Source organism: Pipra filicauda, unplaced genomic scaffold, assembly GCF_003945595.2.
Source record: "Pipra filicauda isolate LSUMZ 115617 unplaced genomic scaffold, ASM394559v2 scaffold34_size3990699_pilon, whole genome shotgun sequence".
NCBI lineage: Eukaryota > Metazoa > Chordata > Aves > Passeriformes > Pipridae > Pipra > Pipra filicauda.
Genome location: NW_024104476.1, coordinates 3397605 through 3416122, shown reverse-complemented (window position 1 = coordinate 3416122; position 18518 = coordinate 3397605). Strand labels below are relative to the sequence as shown.

Sequence of the window (18518 nt, the reverse complement as noted above, 5' to 3'; positions counted from 1 at the left end):
TATATTCTGCACCTGCGCTTTGTAGGTGCGTGTGCCAAAAGCCCAGCATTTTGAGACTGCAGAGCTGGAGTAGGTACAGCAGTCAGCAGCTCTGCACAGGGAGCAGGTTGCACACAGCAATTTCACAGCCCCACCACTGCTGCCTGTACAGAAGGCTGGCTGACTCCTTGTGTTTTTGGACCACCCACCAGCTCAGGCAGAAGTGGAAAAGCCAATTGCCACAGCAGGTTTTCATTTTATGGCTGAGTTAGGCAGCTACCACTTCCTCTACACTGAGCAGTCACAGCACTTGTCCAGGATTCACTTCACTATTTTAGGTATCTGCTTTAAGACAAATCACACCTAGATCCCATCTTTCTCCCCTAGCCAGAGAAGGAGCTTTGACTACTTCAGATGCAGGTAGCGAGTTACTCAAACTGATCCCATCCTGGACATCATTAACCTCCCTGCTTCAGAACTCAGGCACACAAAATGTGCCAATAAACTAAGGGGCAAGCCTGAGCTACGAGGCCAGAGATGACACTTTACACATAAAGGAGTTTGGTTTTGAATTCACCTTGGGTAAAAAGTAAAATAGGGAAGTGCAAGGCTGTGCAGCCTCCTTGGTTGCCTGGGATGCTGTGCACAACTGCAGGCAATGTTTGCTGTTATCTCCAGCCCTGTTGTCCTCTGTCATCCAGTGAATGAAGTTCCCTGGGCATTGGTTTGCCAAAATTTTGCTGTCACATTGCCCAGAGCTCACATTTAGTAAGATTAGAAGATGTGTGCCTCCCTATTGCCCCCTTCCCAAAAGCAACCGTGTTGAAAGAAAGAAATGGTACTGAAGAGGTGTGATTAAAATCTAAAATCTCATCTCATGGATATGCTCAGTTGCTTCAACTTCTGTGTCCTAGCAGTCAGCAGTTTTTCTTCTTTTTTTTTTTTTTTTAATGGACAAAAATAAACCTTTTTACAAGGAAAAAAGAATAACATTCAAAAAACTCAACATAATTTCCACAAAAAAACTCCACCAAAATTCCACTACAAATCCAAAATTTTAATCTCAATGACCCTTTTTACAAAGAGATTTTATACATTGACTGTACATATTCACAAAAGCAACAAACTAAGGCATATTCTCCACAGCCATGTTTATAAATTAAAAACTTTGAAAAGCCATGTGACTTATCTCATGTAAATCTTGTCAAGATATAGGCAGTTAAAAATTTTAACCGTTTGAATTACTTCTGCATGTAGTGGATGGTCAGTTTATACAGTTATCATGAGTATGAGCTAAATTAATTTCAAATCACTGCAACAAATACTCTGGTAAGAGCATGAAGCTTAAACATTATTTTAAAGGGCTCATTAGAAACCCAACATTTTGATTATAATTAAGAAACGTTAAAGATATTACATTCCTTACATATCAAGTCTGAAAGTTCAGTATGTACACAATCTACAGTCTTGTCCTTACAAATAGGAAATAATTTATCTGTGTATCTCACACAAGACTAGTAGCTGAAGGGAAGCTGAAAGACTATTTTGATTTGGCCAGAAAAAGGAGAAAAAAATCCCCTGAACAGCCATCCCACACATACAGCTATCAGAATTCTGTATCCCAAGAGCTGCCATTTTGGCCAGTCTCCTTGACTAATTCTCTTTACACCCACTCATGAAGTCCCCACCAGTACGTTGCTGTTTACAGCATCTCTCTTGTAATGGAATCGCTTGGGTCTCTAGAACTGGCAAGGCTGCTGTTACAGAGAAAACTAATTAAGCAGAAGAATTGTGCCCTGCAACGTATTACAGTTTGCAGAGAGAAAAGAGCTCTGAACTAGACAGACTGTCACACAATAAAAATATAGACATTTTTCTCATTTTAGTTTTTGAATGAACTGTAGTGCTTACTGAAAAGATAAAACTGATCAAGAGGCATCTGTGACAAATTTAAAAGCCTACATTGGCTTTCTTACAAAGCTCTAACCAGCTACTTTCAATCCAGAGATGCAGTGCTTGCTAGTCAAGTCTCTTGTCCCGACAGCAACCAATCAAACTTCTCCATCCACTACCAGTCTTCTATGATTTTGACTTAACAGTTTTGCAGCATATGGTATTACTCTGTGCACAGGTCAAGCCTGTTTCACAAAGGACTGTTACGAGGTACTGAAATGTTAGCATTGTGCATCATTTGAATCCCCATAGTGCACATGCTTTTCAACAATCCCCTTCAAAGACAAATTTTCAAAAATGCTAACAACCCAAAACACAAAACCCAAGTGTGTTCATTAAAGCTCGATAAAAAAAATTACCTTCCTCTCATTGCTTTTCGTTTCTCAACTGCAACAAAGGGCAACAATGTTTCTTTTCAGACTTCACAACTGGACTTCTGCCATTTTCAGACAGATACAAGAGTATACCTACTCACATACAGTAACATGATTACAGTAAAATCAAAAACCACAAAATAAAATAATGGTGAACATTCCATAAGCAGAATTTTAACTTTTGGTAAACATTTCTCCTAGGGTAAAGGCAAAACTATGCTGCACAAAATCATGTTAACATCTGCAGTAATAAGCCTTGTTTAGCTTAGCCTCAAGCTTAGTGTGCGGTCAGCCTTAACTATGCAATTTCGTAAAAAAATAAGTAGACAGAAGATTGTAAAGCTGTATGTCTTCTCTACTTCTACCCATTAGCAGATTCTTCCCTTGCAAAACAACATTCACGTGAAAAAAATTTACTGTGGCACTCAGCTGAAGGCAAACACACGTGTATGGGCAACAAGAGGTGTCAAGGGGACAAACGATTAAATGGGCTGCTTTCTTCTCCATGCACAGCAAGCTTGAGCGTTGTCAGCTTACGAGGGGGGTGCTGAGGGCTCTTACGAAGGTTGTCATCCATCTGCAGAGAAATAATGAGAGCCGGATCTGGCAAGCAGTAGAATACAGATTATAGCATTAGTCTTATTTGTCAGGGTTGCCATCATTAATGCTGGTTTGGGATATCTTTACCCTCTTACTTTAGGACCAGCCAAAACCGGTGCTTTGGTTTCTTTCCTCTCCCAAATATATGCTTGTTTTAGAGCTGCTACTCATTCCATTACATATGGTGCATCAAACCCGTGGCAAATGGGTGTGCTTCTGCTCAAGTCACTTTGTCAAGATTACTGAAGGAAGCAACACTGCTACCTGTTCCTAAGAGGTAAAATTTTGTACAATAGCCAAATGCTGCTAGAATGGAGATCAAGAGTCAAACTGCTAACATCAATGGATGCTTTTTGTATGTTCAACACCATGCAAGAATAAACCTTTTCAAACTAGATATGTTCTGGAGGCACTGAGTAAATTTTTATTAGTTACAGATTACAAAAAGCACTTAATAAAGAATTGGTGATAACAGTTTTTCAAAAGTAGGTTAAAATTAATCTCTGAATATAAATAATTAACATTTTCATAGGCAATCAATCTAATGCCCTAAATGTAATAATAATAATGGCCAGTCTTCGCGAGCGAAGATTTTTGGGAAAGGTCATTAACCCTTCCAGCCTGCGCAGTGGATTTTTAGGTGAGACACAGCGTGCGCTGAACTGAGCCCACCCTTTAGTCCTGAGGTTCATCTGCCGGGGCCGAGCAAAGCTTGGACAGTGGCAGTGAGGTCCCCAGGATGTAGGTTTGTTTAGAGTGACCTTCTCTTAGGTGGATTGCCTTCCACGGCTGACGAGCTCCACCTGCCCAGGGGGCCGGGAATCGAACCCAGGTCGCAAAGGTGAGAGTCAGACACTCTAACCACTAGACCACCAGAGGCCCTATGCCCTAAATGTAATGTGGTCTCAAAAGTTTAGTTAGTACAGAATAAAACACGGCATAGGGGAGATCTGTGGAGGCTGTGTGGTCCATCCCATTTCCTCAAGGCAAGATCACCTTTACTTCAATCATGCCTGACAAATGCTTGTGTAACCCATTGTTTAGAAGTTCCATAGCCACACTTCAATGCCAGAAAGAGGATCAATACCTAATGCTACAGAAGCTGATCATAGTTAATGATCTACTTCATGTACTAGTCTTTTTCAGGAAGAAATGCCTTCTATCTTTCCAATTAGAGTGTTCTGTCTGCATGAAAAGACTAATTCTTCACAAGTACTTTTCGCATAAGTTGTACAGTTTTCAGCAGGTGCTGAGTGACAGCCTTAGAAACAAAGAACATAAGAAATAAAAGCAAGATGTAGAAAAAGCAGGAGTGTGACTACAGGTTAGTTACTACCGCATGCAGCTGGGAGCAAGGAAACCCGGTGATCAGTCTTAATTTGCAGGACCATTTCTGAATTTTGATCAATACATTTGCCTCCTCTTTTGCTGAGGAAAGATACCATCCCTCTATTGGTATGCACACCTGCAAGACAATGTTCTTTTGGCTGTATTAAAAACACTTTTTTAAGTACAAGGCTTCATTAATTACTCCTTCCAAGTAATGTAATATTCTTCCTGCCTCTCTACACAATGTAACTCAGTAGAAAAGAAGCAAAGTCCATTGTACAGTTGCAGTTGCCATGCAAGAATATCTGTGAACAAGTAACCACAAAAAGCAGAATAATTAGAGACTGAAGCAAAAGTAACCTTTTCAATCAAGTTGGATTCCTTATCTACAAGCTGTGTGAGTTTCTGCAGATTAGCATCTGCTGTATCCTGTCCAGCTGGAGAATGGCCTGGAGAGTGAAGGCAAAAAGACGAAGAGTGAAAAGGTATTTACAAAAGCTTTTAAATCCTTTCAAAACAAACACATATTGGAGATAAAGTTCATGCAGTATTTTCATGCAAAGAAGAATTTAAGTGAAAAAGCCATTCTGTGGGAGAAAAATAGTACTAAGCGTGAGCCATAAGATTTTGCCAATGCTTGACAGAATCTAAAACTGAGTATTTACCCTTGTTTTCAATTTTCAGTCCTTTCTGCTGAACTTCAGAGGTTTCTCCACTTCACTTCCCACAAAAACTCTAGCATAAACTAAGTAAAACCTAATCTGCCTTGGCTCGCAGACAGAATCCTGGAGTACTAATCCCAACAGAAGTATATATGACAAAAAGGGGAAAAGAAACACATCTTACCTGAGACACTTAATCTGAAGTAGCAAGTTAAAATATCATCGCAGAATCGACACAGATTGGGAAGCTGTTTCAAGTGCTCTTGTAATTGTACCCTGGGGAAGCACACTTTATAAACTGGTGCAAGGAAACCAAACACAAAGGCATCCAAGGTGGTAGGTCTAAAAAGTGACAAAAGAAAACATCGAAGTGACTGAGGTAAGACAGTTAAGACTTTTACAACTTAACAGTTTTCTGTGTATGTCAAACACAGCTCAGGACAGAACATAGCTCTTCTGTGATTCCATCTTTGCCTATCAACCTGGTAAACGCTTTGTAGCAACTATCCACTCATTTCAGCACCTCTGAGCTAGAGATGTGCTGGCAAGCTGAAACACTAACTTCAGCATTAAAGCACATTCATGCTGTCACATACACTGATAAACAAGCCACTCTAAAATGCATTTCTGGCACCACAAAAGTCAAGTTCTATGCCAGGGGACCAAGATCCTCTCTCATGGAGTTGTCCAATTTCAGCAACTAAAGGTCCATTTTAGGACCTGCTGGCACTATGTTCTTTGCCCTATCTGTTTCCTGCTCTGCATATATACCACAGGAAGTGGAATGTTCCCAGGCCTACGCTCTCCTCCCATAGGGGCACTAGTAATACCCCAAGCCTAAAGCATTTTTTGTACATACAAAGAATGGAGGTGACTGTGGCTAGAAAAGGGTCCTCTAGTGCACCTCACATTTTCTTAGCAGCTGTGGGCAGCATCTGCCTCTCTGTGGAAAAATGCTGGATAAGGGAGATACCACATTGCCTCAGTCTGAAGATCTTGTTTGTGGTCTGTTTGCTCATTCAGATTTATCTGAAAAGCAGTGTATCGGACATGAAACTACTGTGCACCACTTTTAAAATTCTGGCAGGTTAAATAAAAAAGAGTTCAAGTGCTCACAGAGTCATATGGTATGTGTTTTATTAGCCATCTACAAAAAAACCCCAACCAAACAAAAAAAAAACAAATCACACTCACGTATCTCCAAAGAAAAATTGAGATGTTCCCAATCTCTTCGACAGGAGATTTAGGCACTCCTTGGCATCCCTGTATATCTGATGAAACACAAGACTGTCTAAGAGCCTTAGGTGTAGCAAGGCTGGTATGCACAGCACCATTCATCAATCGGCAGTGTGCTAGACTGTTTCAGTTTTTGCCTTTGACAGAACCAACTTACAAATTCTTTACTACACAACACATACCTGTGCTTCCACTTCAGTGAGACTGTAGAGTGGAGGCCCTCCCTTGGTCAGTAAGATCCTGTTCAGTGCTTCCCTGGACATCTTTCCAGGAAGATACAAACTCAGTGGGAAGGCAATTCTTGAGGCAAACCATGGCTTTGTCACACTGCAGTAATTTTCGGCCTCAATCCAGAAAGTGTGCAGCTATATCAACACGAGGAAAAATATAACTGAAATTTCAATGAGAACAGTAGACATCTCATAAAACTTGCCATGTAAGACTTCTGTCAGAGAAGCAGAAGAACCAGGATTTATTCTAATTTAAGGCAATCAGGCTCCATACAGTTATATACTAATCCTTTGAGTGGAGTATATAATTAAGGTGATAGCTACCTTCCAAATAAAGAAAAACACCAAAGATATGAAAAAGATCTATATGCATCTGCATAATATTATGTATGTACTACGTACAGACACATACACTGTATACTGAAAATATATTACAATAAAAGTTGCAGACATATGGGAACAGGTTTGGAATTTCATAAAATTTGGTTTGAAATTACATATAAATCTTAAAATAAAAGATAGTATGAAATGATGACTTTGAAATCAGGGTCAGCTGAAGAGGTAGCTTATGATATCATCTGGTCAGAATATTTTTTTCTGTACAAACTGAAACCAAAGTCATTCAAGGGGACTCAATGTCTGTGGATTTTATAGCTCTAATGTAATTACACTGAAATGGTGAGAAAACTGAAAAATTAAACTACTGACGGGCATTTAAATCTATCAAAGTTCTAACTGAACAGTTCAAAAGGCTTCCAGCTGTGTGGTTCTCCTCAGACATATCACATCTTATCAAAGCTTTTTCAAGAAAATCAAGTGAAACAAAACATGGCCACAATAAGCTGTTTCAGGATACTGTTTCCCCCCAAAAAAACCCGAAAAACCACCAAAACCCCCTAACAAACAAAAACAAACAAACAAAAAAGAAAACCCACCAAAACCAAACAACAACCAACCAAACAAAAACCCAAACAACCACAAAACAAAACAAATAAACCTCCCATCGTGTTGTCCCTCGTGTGTGTCCCCCCCTCCCCCCGTAAGTGTCCTTTTAAAATGTCTTTCATATATTTACTATTATTACTTGACATCCCATAAACACACACTTCTTTCCTTTTCAAATGATGCTAGGCAGTATTTCCAAAAATTGGACTAACAAAGCAAATACATTCCAGCCAGGACTGTGGCAGAGAGACTTTAGTGTCTCTCATGTTGGGCACCTCTTGTACCATTCAATTCCAAATATTCTGACCATTATAAAGTATTTATCAATATTTACCAGAGCTGGAAGCAGTTTCTCTTCAAGTAGTGCAATATATGCCAGTGTATCAGCTCCTTGTTTTGCAGACAATTCATAATCCGCATTATACTTCTACAAATCAAAAAAAAAAACAAACCACACAACACTAAACCCAAACCCCTAAAAATAGTGTTACACGGAACCTTTCAAAAAATGATCAATGCAAAGTTACTTCAAACTTAACAGCTACCAAATCAGTAAGTATAAAAACACTTTTGGGGACAGAAAGCAGGCACTCACTAGAATATCTTCCCTTATTCAGGCCAGCTATGTCAAACCTTGTTGCATCTCCCTTTTCCACTTTCCCATTCTTAGATCTTTGGGCCCTCCTATTCCCAAAATAACTCGTGCCTCCTTCCCATTTGTTTCCAAGCAAATATCCAGCCATACAGAGGCAATTTTTCAGTGCTTAGGGATGTAGCAAACCTCTGTTAAGTCCTCATCTTTATTTCTGAAGAAGCATCTGGCACTTCAGATGGTGTAAGCATAAAGAAAAAGGCATGCATTCCCATATTTTGCTTTTAATTAACATTCTAAAAGTTAAGGAATTGGATGCTAACAATGTAAGGGACCAAATGCACAGCTAAATTAATCCAATTACAGCTGACTGAGTTTTTAATTCTAACACTGGATTCCTTTAAGTGAGTAGATCTGTTTCATTAATTTATAAAGAAAGGGTCAGTACTGATACTTCAAGATATCTGAAAGGCAAGCATGTAATTGTTATACTTTAACTCAAAGAGGGTTTTTTTCCCCAACACTATGGAATCTTTAGTATTCAAATGAATACCAAATTCAAATTCAATTCAAATGAATACGAAACTTTCGTATTTGAATTTCAAAACAGCTATTTGAAATCTCATCTCAAATGCAGTTTTCAGATTCTGATTTTTTCCCCCCCAAAGATTTAAAGTGTCACTAAGGCATTGATCAGATCATCTGACTTTGTAGGAGGTGCATTTGTAATGTAAAAGCAGAATAGTGGTCTAGAGGACCACCTTGGAAATAAAAAGATGGTGCCACGGTTTACTAGACATCTTTATACTTCATGAAAAGAAAAAATCACACAGCTTTATTCTTTGGAAATAAAACATTAAGAGATCTACAAAAGGCAGTAGATGTGGATCAAGAAATGCCTGCAGACATTTTTACGTTACAAGCTACAGATAAACTACACAGATTAAAAGCAATGCTGTATGTATTATATTTCAGAAAAAAGCACTGGGAAATGACTACCCATTTAAGCAGTTAAACCTAGGCTGTGATATCCTAGGTCTAAAAAGTCATAATGACATTAAAGATGTGATAATTACAAGCAGGGTGCTCAGCAACAAACTGCTCAGTTAAGGACAGGTTTTTGTCCTTTTCAACAAACATTTTTTCATGCCTATTTTTAATCTTTCACACAACTGACAATCAAACTTCAAACTGCAATATCTTACCCACCATTTTGCAATTCTCATGCATATATGAAAAACACAAAAGCACTGGGTCTGAACTGAGTTTCCGGACTTTGGAAGCCAGTATCAATGTATACCGCGGGGACCTGCAGAGTCACAACTAGGCAAAGAAAACAAATCTACCTGCTTTCTTAAGAAGTTTAGTATTTTTGCTGGCTGAGAAATCACCTTGTCTTCTGATATGAGGACTGGTATATCTCCTAGAGGGCATAAATAATACAGTCAACAATTTATATCATAGAATCAGCTGGCTTGCAAAAGACCTCTGAGATCATCAAGTCCAACCCTTGATCCAACACTGCCATGGTTACTAGACCATGGCACCAAGTGCCACATCCAGTCTCATCTTAAAAACCTCCAGGGACGGAGAATCCACCACTTCCCTGGGCAGCCCATTCCAATGTCTGATTACCCCCTCTGTAAAGAATTTCTTCCTCATAACTAACCCAAACCTCCCCTGGCACAGTTTAAGACCATGCCCTCTTGTCTTACTGATAGTTGCCTGGGAAAAGAGACCAACCCCCACCTGGCTACAACCTCCTTTCAGGGAGTTGTAGAGAGTGATGAGGTCTTCCCTGAGCCTCCTCTTTTCCAGGCTAAGCAACTTCAGCTCCCTCAGCCTCTCCTCAGAGGACTTGTGCTCCAGTCCCTTCACCAGCCTTGTTGCTCTTCTCTGGACCTGCTCCAGCACCTCAATATCCTTCCTGAACTGAGGGGCCCAGAACTGGACACAGTACTCAAGGTGTGGCCTCACCAGCGCTGAGTACAGGGGCAGAATCACTTCCCTGGACCTGCTGGCCACACTGTTCCTGATCCAGGCCAGGATCCATTGGCCTTCTTGGCCACCTGGGCACACTGCTGGCTCATGTTCAGCTTCCTGTCAGTCTAGACTCCCACGTCCTTTTCTGCCTGGTTGCTCTCCAGTCACTCTGTCCCCAGCCTGTAGCGCTGCATGGGGTTGTTGTGGCCAAAGTGCAGGACCCTCCACTTGGCCTTGTTGAACCTCATCCCATTGGAATCAGCCCAACTCTCCAGTCTGTCCAGGTCCCTCTGCAGAGCCCTCCTGATCAGCCTTCCAGCTGATCGACACTCCCCCCAGCTTAGTGTCATCTGCGAATTTGCTGATGATGGACTCAATCCCCTCATCTAAATCATCAGTAAAGATATTAAATAGAACTGGGCCCAACACTGATCCCTGGGGGACACCACTAGTGACCGGCTGCCACCTGGATGCAGCCCCGTTCACCACCACTCTCTGGGCCCGGCCCTCCAGCCAGTTCCTAACCCAGCACGGAGTGCCCCTGTCCAAGCTGTGGGCTGACAGCTTTTCCAGGAGCATGCTGTGGGACGTGGTGTCAAAGGTGCTGCTGAAGTCCAGACAGACACATCCACAGCCTTCCCCTCATCCACCAGGTGGGTCACATGATCATAAAAGGAGATCAGGTTGGTCAGACAGGACCAGACAGGACCTGCCCCTCCTAAACCCGTGTTGGCTGGGTCTGATCCCTTGTCCATCCTGTAGGTGCTGTGTGACTGCACTGAGGATGACCTGCTCCATAACCTTGCCAGGCACTGAGGTCAGGCTGACGGGCCTGTAGTTTCCTGGGTCCTCCTTCCGGCCCTTTTTGTGGATCGGTGTGACATTCGCCAACTGAATGAGTTCTAACATAACTAGAAAGCAATCAGGCACTTTATGTACCTTCCTTTTCTCAATACCATGCTCTGATCTTCCTAACATGTAGACATGAAGTTTTACACAGCAGGGGAGCTCCACCAAGGTCAGAAGTATGCTTAGTCTACTGTGGCCATCACTAATAACAGAACATAAAAAATGGTAACAAAAAATCAGATTGAAGCCAATGTTTTCTGCTAGGTACTCAGTACTTTGAGAACCGGGCTACTTCTCTGGAATTCACATGTTCATCTTAAGACAAAAATTCCAACTCAGTCCAACTGTCTCCTCAACTGATTCACCTCAGGGCCTCTTCCTTCCACTCCAGTTTTTTTCCTGCCCTTCCCTCCAAATCCATTTTAACCACCTGTTTTGTCTAGCTTTGCTACAACCACTGCCCAAGCTACCACAGCATAACCATGAACTACTCAAGAACTGAGTATTTCCTTTCTGCCAGAACTTTACTGGAAGCCTTTACTCATGAGATTGCCAGATCAAAGTGTCTGTAACAGGGGCTATCTTAGAGCACATTCACAACATAAGTGCCTCAATAAGCCCAAAAGGATTGTGCTGCTAACTACTATTAAAGTATCAACTATCACCAACATTTACTATTTGGATTGATTTTTTAATGGATTTTATGCATTTTTGCTATGAGGAAAGCCACCAAACTTTTAGCAAGTACACCCAGCTAGTTCTTGGTATTTGCTCCTAACAGAAAACAACACACTGAAAAGCAAGAGCCTAAGGATCAACTTCTGTATGAATACAGTAATGGCTAAACTGATTATGTGGTTAATAAGTATAAACGACAGAATACTTTAACCCTGCAGCGATGTTACCTCTCTGAAATACACCAAGACAATAACTTAAATGCTGAGCAAACAAGTAATGTGTAGGAGCATCCAACACAAAGAAGTCATCTCTGACACCTCATATTCCATTTTTTCTGAGTCAACCACTCTAATTCAGCACAGTGCTAAACATCCCAGTTAGTGTAAGGTATACTCGTTGAAGCTCACGTTGCACTTACAACTATACCAGCCCCTTAAATTATGTATAATTAAAGAGCTATTTCCACATACAAATCTGGTTACTATCATTATAAATATGCAAAGTGCTAAAAACTTAAAAATTTGCTTTCAGTATACCACCAATTTAGACTGCCTGAAAGTTATGTACTTGGCACTACTGCTTTGTTGACGGTCTGCTGCTTCACCCATATACGTTTTAATAAATTGTCCTTTGAAGCACTTTATTTATGTCTTCCATTATTTTATTCCCACAAATTCATCACACTTGATCCTGTGAAGTCATTTAACTGGGGCAGGCTGCACTCATTAGCACAAGCCCAATGCAAATACAGAAACTGGAACGTTCATCTATAGTGCAGCTGTAACTAAAAGAATACAGACTGCAAAGACGGTACCTTTTGGAGCTTTCCAGGACCTACTTATAGTATTCACTGTCAGGGGAGCACCAGAAAATTTGGCGTAAGCCTGCAATAAAGATTGGGAGAGACAAGGGTTAAATTCTGTCACTATGGGTAAGAAAATTGTAAGACAGCACTTCAGAAGTTGTTTTAAACATCTTCGGGCACTGAGGACCGACTAGCAGCAAGTGCGCGGAAATGCGCGATGGGTTTCGATAGGGCTTCCTTGCCCTAACGCGACTCCAGGAAATGCCGCGCATAGGCCCTGCAGCCCCCGGGAAGGGCTCGGCCCCTGGGGGAAGGGCGGCAGCGCCCTGGAAGGGCTCGGCACCGCCGGGAAGGGCGGCAGCGCAGCCTGCGGCTTTTGTGAGGCACGAGCCGGGCCGCGCCGCGCGCCGAACGCCGCGCCTCCCACTCCCGGCCTCTCCCGCGGGAAGGAGCCCCGCGGACGGCCGTGCCGGTGGCAGGCAAGCCCCAGGGCGCCGCCGCTTCCTCCCTCCCTCCCTCCAGGGGCGGGCGGCTGCCCGTTACCATGACGGTGAGAGACTCCGGGTGCACGGACGGCAGCCCCCAGTCGCCTTCCCAGCACCTTAGCTCCATAGGAGCCGCCATCTTGTCCGCCGACTGGCCGGGGCGGCGCTGCTGCCGCCACACGGAGACACTCGAGCGGAGCGGGAGGAGGAGGCGCCGCGGGCGGCGAGCTGCGGGCACTAGCGGCACGGCGCTGGGGGCGGAGCGTGTCTTGACCTCTGCCGGGCGTTGCCACGGGGGCTAGGGGGCCAGAGGGGAATCACGGAAATCAGTTGGGTTGCAGAAGACGTGTGAGATCGGTCGGGTCCAACCTATGATCGAACATCACCATGTCAACTAGACCAAGAGTGCCACATCCAGTCTTTGCTTAAACACTTCCATGGACTGAGACCACCACCTCCCTGGGCAGTTCATTCCACTCTCTAATCACCCTTTCTATGAAGAAATTCTTCCTAATGTCCAGCCCAAACCTCCCCTGGCGCTGCTTAAGACTATCTTGTCCTGTTACTCCTTGCCTGGGAGAAGGGGCCAACCCTCACCTCACTACAACCTCCTTTCAGGTAGCTGTAGAGAGCGATAAGGTCCCCTATGAGCTTCCTTTTCTTCACAATAAAAAACCCCAGCTCTCTCAGCTGCCCCTCATAGGACTTGTTCTCCAGACCCTTGCCCAGCTTCATTGCCCTACTCTGGACACACTCCAGCACCTCAATGTCCTTCCCGAATTGAGAACTATGTCCTCTCGTCCTGTCACTTGTTGCCTGGGAGAAGAGGCCAACCTCCACCTGGCTATAACCTCCTTTCAGGTTGTATCCAGGTAGGGGTCAACCTCTTGGGAAGGGACATAGACAGCCCCACAGCCGTGACCCTGTGAGGAAATGCCACCCACCCTGCGGCACCATCGCTATCCTCATGAAACACTTTTGGTACTGCCTGGCTGAACCCTTACCCTCCAACCCTGTTACTACACATAGTGGTGCTACTTTACACAGGAGCAAAAAAAAACTGTGACTCTCCATCAAATGTGAGGAGCAGTTGTCAGCAATTTGGCTTTAGAAACAGTGAACTCTGATCATATGTTACCGATTTTGACCAGGTTATAATGATAACCCATTCAGTGTGGGTTTTACTGTGGGCCTTTGAAGATCTCAAGCTGTCAGGCTGTTTGTTCCAGAGCTCATGGAGACGTGCTACAGCACATCTAAACACTAAGTCAAGTTTCCATTCCTCCCACACAGGGAAAAAATACCGCACACACTGACTTTAAAAAAACCCTGCACTGACCACCCTTATTCAGGTATTCTATGCATAAAGAGGAGAGTGAGGGCAAAGCTTCATTTGTCCTTCTTCCCTCCCAGATCTGTGATTTCAGATTCACCTGAAATTTGTGGAAAAAAGTGTCATAAAACCTATGACACATAAAACATATGATCTGAGATCATTTAGCTTCATTTTATGAGGAACATGGGAGAAGAAATACATATCCACTTTTTTCCTCAGGAAAGCATACCACTGGCAATGTTAACAGTAGCTAATTTTTTTTTTAATGGATACATTACATTTTTCCCCATAAAGACATACTTAGGATAAATATTCTTAAGGACACTTGTCATATATTTTCCTCCCTAAAGGCACCAGCTGACTTCTCTATCTGTCCAGGTACTTTGCTTTGGCCTGTTCACAGTGCCTCACTGAGATGTGCATGCTCTAGAGAGAACAGTGGCTCCTAACAGCTGTGATCCCAAACATCTATTTCTATAAGGAATATTTTCCCCAGGCCAACTCTGTTTAATACCTTCATCAACAACCTGGACAAGGGGATCAAGTGCACCCTCAGTCAGTTTGCAAGCTCGGTGGGAACGATGATCTGCTGGAGGGTAGGAAGGCTCTGCAGATGGATCTGGACAGGCTAGATCAGTGGGCCAAGGTCTATGGTATGAGGTTCAAGAAGGTCCAGTGCTGGGTCCTGCCCTTGGTTCACAACAACCTATAGGCTGATGGCAGAGTGGCTGGAAAGCTGCCCAGCAGAAAAGGACCTGGAGGTGCTGGTCAACAGTGTCTGAATAAGAGCCAGCAGTGTGCCCAGGTAGCCAAGAAGGCCAATGACATCCTGGCCTGTATCAGAAATAGCGTGGCCAGCAGGACCAGGGCAGTGATTATCCCTCTATGTTCAACATTCGTGAGAATGTACCTTGAATCAGGTGTTCAGTTTTGGGCCCCTACTACAGGAGCATCATTTTCATGCTGGAGCATGCTCAGAGAAGAGCAATGAAGCTGGTGAAGGGTCTGGAGAACAAGTCCTATGAGGGGCAGCTGAGGGAGCTGGGATTGTTTACTGTGGAGAAAAGGAAGCTTATGGGGGACCTTATCACTCTCTACAGCTACCTGAAAGGAGGTTGTAGCAAGGTGTGGGTTGGCCTCTTCTTCAAAGAAACAAGTGATAGGACCAGAAGAAATGGCCTCAAGTTGCACCAGGGGAAGTTTGGATTAGATATTACGAAAAATTTATTTGCTGAAAGAGTTGTCAAGCATTGGGACAGGCTGCCCAGGGAAGTGGTGGAATCATCCCTGAAAATGTTAAAAAAAACCTATGTGGATGTGGCACTTGAGGACACATTTTAGTAGTGAACATGGTGGTTGTAGTGGTGGTGCTGGGTTGATGACTGGACTTGATGGTCTTAGAGGTCTTTTCCTAAGAAAAACCTAACCATTCTGTGATTCTATGAGGCACCTTATGGCTCTTCTTAAGGCAGGGTGAAAGAAGGCTTAGGAGGTAAGTAGGGAAGTAAGCTTTGCATTGCCTTTAGGCCCAATTTATCTCTGTGGCTTTGTGGGTTCCAGAACAAAGATGAAAAAAAAGGCAATCTGCATCTTCCCTCCCCCATGTCAGGAACTTTTTCCTCTTGGTTGCCTAAGTGGAATTCCTATTACTGTAAATGAAAAGTAAATAGGTGCATTGAGGATGGATATATGACTTGACTTGAAAAAGTGGAGCTTCAATTTGTGTTTTGGAAAAAGCAAAAAGTCTTTTGAAACCTGTCTTTGAAACTTGTAGCCTTTGAAACCTACAGTTTTTCTTCTGAAAATGAGGCAAGATCAAACCCATAAGTGTTGACATAAATATGGAAGTATTTATGTGGTTTAGAGCTGATATTTCACTTGCATTAAGACTTCTATATCTTAAATGCCCACAAATCCTGATTTTTAATCACCCATATAATTCCATCAAAACAGTGAGTCTCATGATGCATATTAGGAACAAAACATGAAAGGTGAATTAAGCAGCAGGGATTCTATTTTATTTCCCCTACCCCATTACTTGGAATTTGAACAAGTTACAGACTCTTCTGTAAAGTGCAATCTGTAATGTCTGCAGCTTCTCTGTATTCTGTATGCTTAAAATCTTATTGACTTATGTAAAGCAAGCAGGTCAAACATTTTAATGTTTGAAGTTTTCTGTCAGATTCCATATGAAAAATTAGTCATATATTTATAACTTCCTTACCAAATGTGACTGGAATTATGAAAGTTTCTTGTAAACAAAATGTCCATTAATCATATTTTGATTCTTGATTCTTATTCAGGATATTAACCTCAGAGAATACACAAGAGTGAAAAGGCAATTGCTAGTATTCCATTGTTTTTATTGAAAATGTTGATTAGAAGGTCAAATAGCCCCTTCCAGACAGCCGATAAACATTCTGTTTCATGAAATCCCTTAAAGAAGGCTATGCTTGAGCACAAAATCCCCTTCAGTCTGTAACATACTCCACGAATAAAACTCAGCATAGAAATGAAAACTGAGAAAATTACAGTGACATTTATGTACTGAGTAAATTCTCCTAAACATGGACTTAAACTTCTGGTTTTGTACATTGTGAACTGGTTCCCTTCTGTCATATTGCATTGTGCCTCATGGTCTGTTTGTGAACATGATGCTTCCTTGTGCATTCTTTGTGAGTAAGCTCAAGGAACAAGCAGCTGCAGAGCAAGAACAGAACATGGCTCTCACATATCTAGCACTAACAAATGTATAATGCTACAAACAAAATCCTCCTCCCATAGAGTTGATCAGCACCAGTGCAAGAGACTCCTCTGTAGTTAAATCAGAAGTGAGATATGATAAGTTATAATTACCTAATAAATATTTTTTTCAGATAAGGAAATCTTTCAAGAAGACATTTCAAATGTTTTGATAAACTCAATTAAAGTACATAATAAATGGCTGCAAATTATTGATAGTGTTCCCCTTACACTTTATGTTGATGAAGGACTTTTTCATAATAAACAGTACAGCAACATCAGTGCTGCTCTAGATCCATGTATTAGCCTCTGTAGGATCTGTACTGTCTCCATCCTTTAAGTTGGGGACAAATTCTGGACTAAAACTTCTTTCTAGGGAGCTTGTGGCACTGTAAGTCCTTCCTTGTTTTGTCCCATGTCCTTGCCTCCTGCTCTCCCCCTTCCAGCCTCCCTCTTTCTCTTGGTTCCACAGCACTCTGCACTTGATGCTCTGTTTTTCTCACTCCCCGGTGCAGCTCCTGGCCAGCCCTTTGACATCACCATGTCCTCCTGTTACTTCCACTGCAGGGGCAAGGATAGTGGGAGTGAAGCCGAGGCGTTTCTTGTTTTGTAGAGATATATTTAGAAGAGCAGTGGGGTGAGGAGGAGGAATAGCACCATGCTGGGACACAGTGGATGTGGTGAGCACCCTTCTGCCTGGTGACGGGCGGAGGAAGAAATGAACAACTGAAGGAGATTGGGTCAACACTGCTACATGGATAAGCTAAGAAGCAGGGTGTGTTATAGGGTATATAGCATGTGGGGAGGACAGTTGGAGGGCATATGAATATAGGCCAGCCAAAGGTATTTGAAAATCTCACTGTGCCTGTGCTGGAGAGCAGCCCACAGCTGTGCTCTGTGCAGTGGCACAGCTGCTCCAGCAGACGCTGCACAGCATGCTCAGCAGTCCCAGCCCTGCAGCATGCTGTGTCTTGCCTCACATACAATGAGCCCCCCAGGGGCTGTTCTCTGTGGTGCTCATTAGCTGTATGCACCAATCCTGATGTGACACAACATTAATCAACACTACTTTGCTCACTTAACATAAAATTTCCCTTCTATTGTTGCCCTACTTTTTATGATGTAAATAATACCAGACAGCTCCAACTTTTCCAATTGCATGTGAATAGCAAGCATGGCTTCCTGAGTTTCTGATGTGACAGGTTCATCCACAGGGCTGAGGCACAAAGGGAGGTACAGGACAGAGGGCTGTGCAGCAGGTTGGGAAGCCCACCATGTGCTGGTATTTCTCACTAGCTCCCTTTTACCTGTGCTGGTGTTTCTCACTAGCTCTTCCCTTTTATCTGTGCTTTCTTAACATCAGCATTGCAGAGGCTAGACTTTTTGAAGTAGAAGACAAACAATGGGATGATGACATCCTGAGGGCACACACAATGCTGAAAATTGTGGTAGTTGAAAGAAGAAGGTTGGTTTTTTTTAAAATTGACTTTGGTTACATTATTTGGTTTGGGGGTTTGATAAGACAAACAAGCTTCATCAGTGATGTCAATCTAGTCAGTTTGAGCACTGCCAATGCTCCTAAGCTCTTTAAATGAAATAGAGGAGCAGATAACTCACTTTGCTAGTCAGAGTCTTCTAGAAACCCAGTTTGCTCCAGTCTGCAATCTGCATGACCCCTTTTAGTGCCATTCTTCAGTTAGGAAAAGTAGTGTGTTTAAATTCCTACCAAGAGCATTCTCA

The 18518-nt window shown here is 42.6% G+C and overlaps 1 protein-coding gene across 3 annotated transcripts; it reads right to left on the bottom strand.

Moving 5' to 3' along the window:
* Positions 1 to 1015: 1015 nt before the first annotated feature.
* MTX3 (metaxin 3) lies at positions 1016 to 12887 on the bottom strand. 3 transcript variants are annotated; one of them, XM_027717202.2, is made up of 9 exons: positions 12759 to 12886; positions 12225 to 12294; positions 9247 to 9323; positions 7643 to 7735; positions 6316 to 6498; positions 6092 to 6168; positions 5082 to 5239; positions 4596 to 4684; positions 1016 to 2909 (listed from the first exon to the last, which is right to left on the bottom strand). In XM_027717202.2, the coding sequence occupies exons 1-9, from the start codon at positions 12837 to 12839 to the stop codon at positions 2835 to 2837; spliced, it is 903 nt and encodes a 300-aa protein (XP_027573003.1). In that variant the 5' UTR covers positions 12840 to 12886; the 3' UTR covers positions 1016 to 2834. The 3 variants fall into 3 exon arrangements, with proteins under 3 accessions (XP_027573003.1, XP_027573002.1, XP_039240317.1); XM_027717201.2 differs by having other exon boundaries at positions 1016 to 2883; positions 12759 to 12884; XM_039384383.1 differs by lacking the exon at positions 1016 to 2909 and having other exon boundaries at positions 3801 to 4684; positions 12759 to 12887.
* Between the last annotated feature and the right edge of the window lie 5631 nt (positions 12888 to 18518).

Excerpts from the sequence above, each read along its gene's own strand:
- MTX3 (XM_039384383.1), bottom strand. The coding sequence starts at position 12,839 with ATGGCGGCTCCTATGGAGCTAAGGTGCTGGGAAGGCGACTGGGGGCTG. Across the intron at positions 9,324-12,224 it reads GTCCTGGAAAGCTCCAAAAG|GAGATATACCAGTCCTCATA; the intron begins GTACCGTCTTTG and ends TATGCCCTCTAG. Across the intron at positions 4,685-5,081 it reads CTTCAGATTAAGTGTCTCAG|GCCATTCTCCAGCTGGACAG; the intron begins GTAAGATGTGTT and ends TTCACTCTCCAG.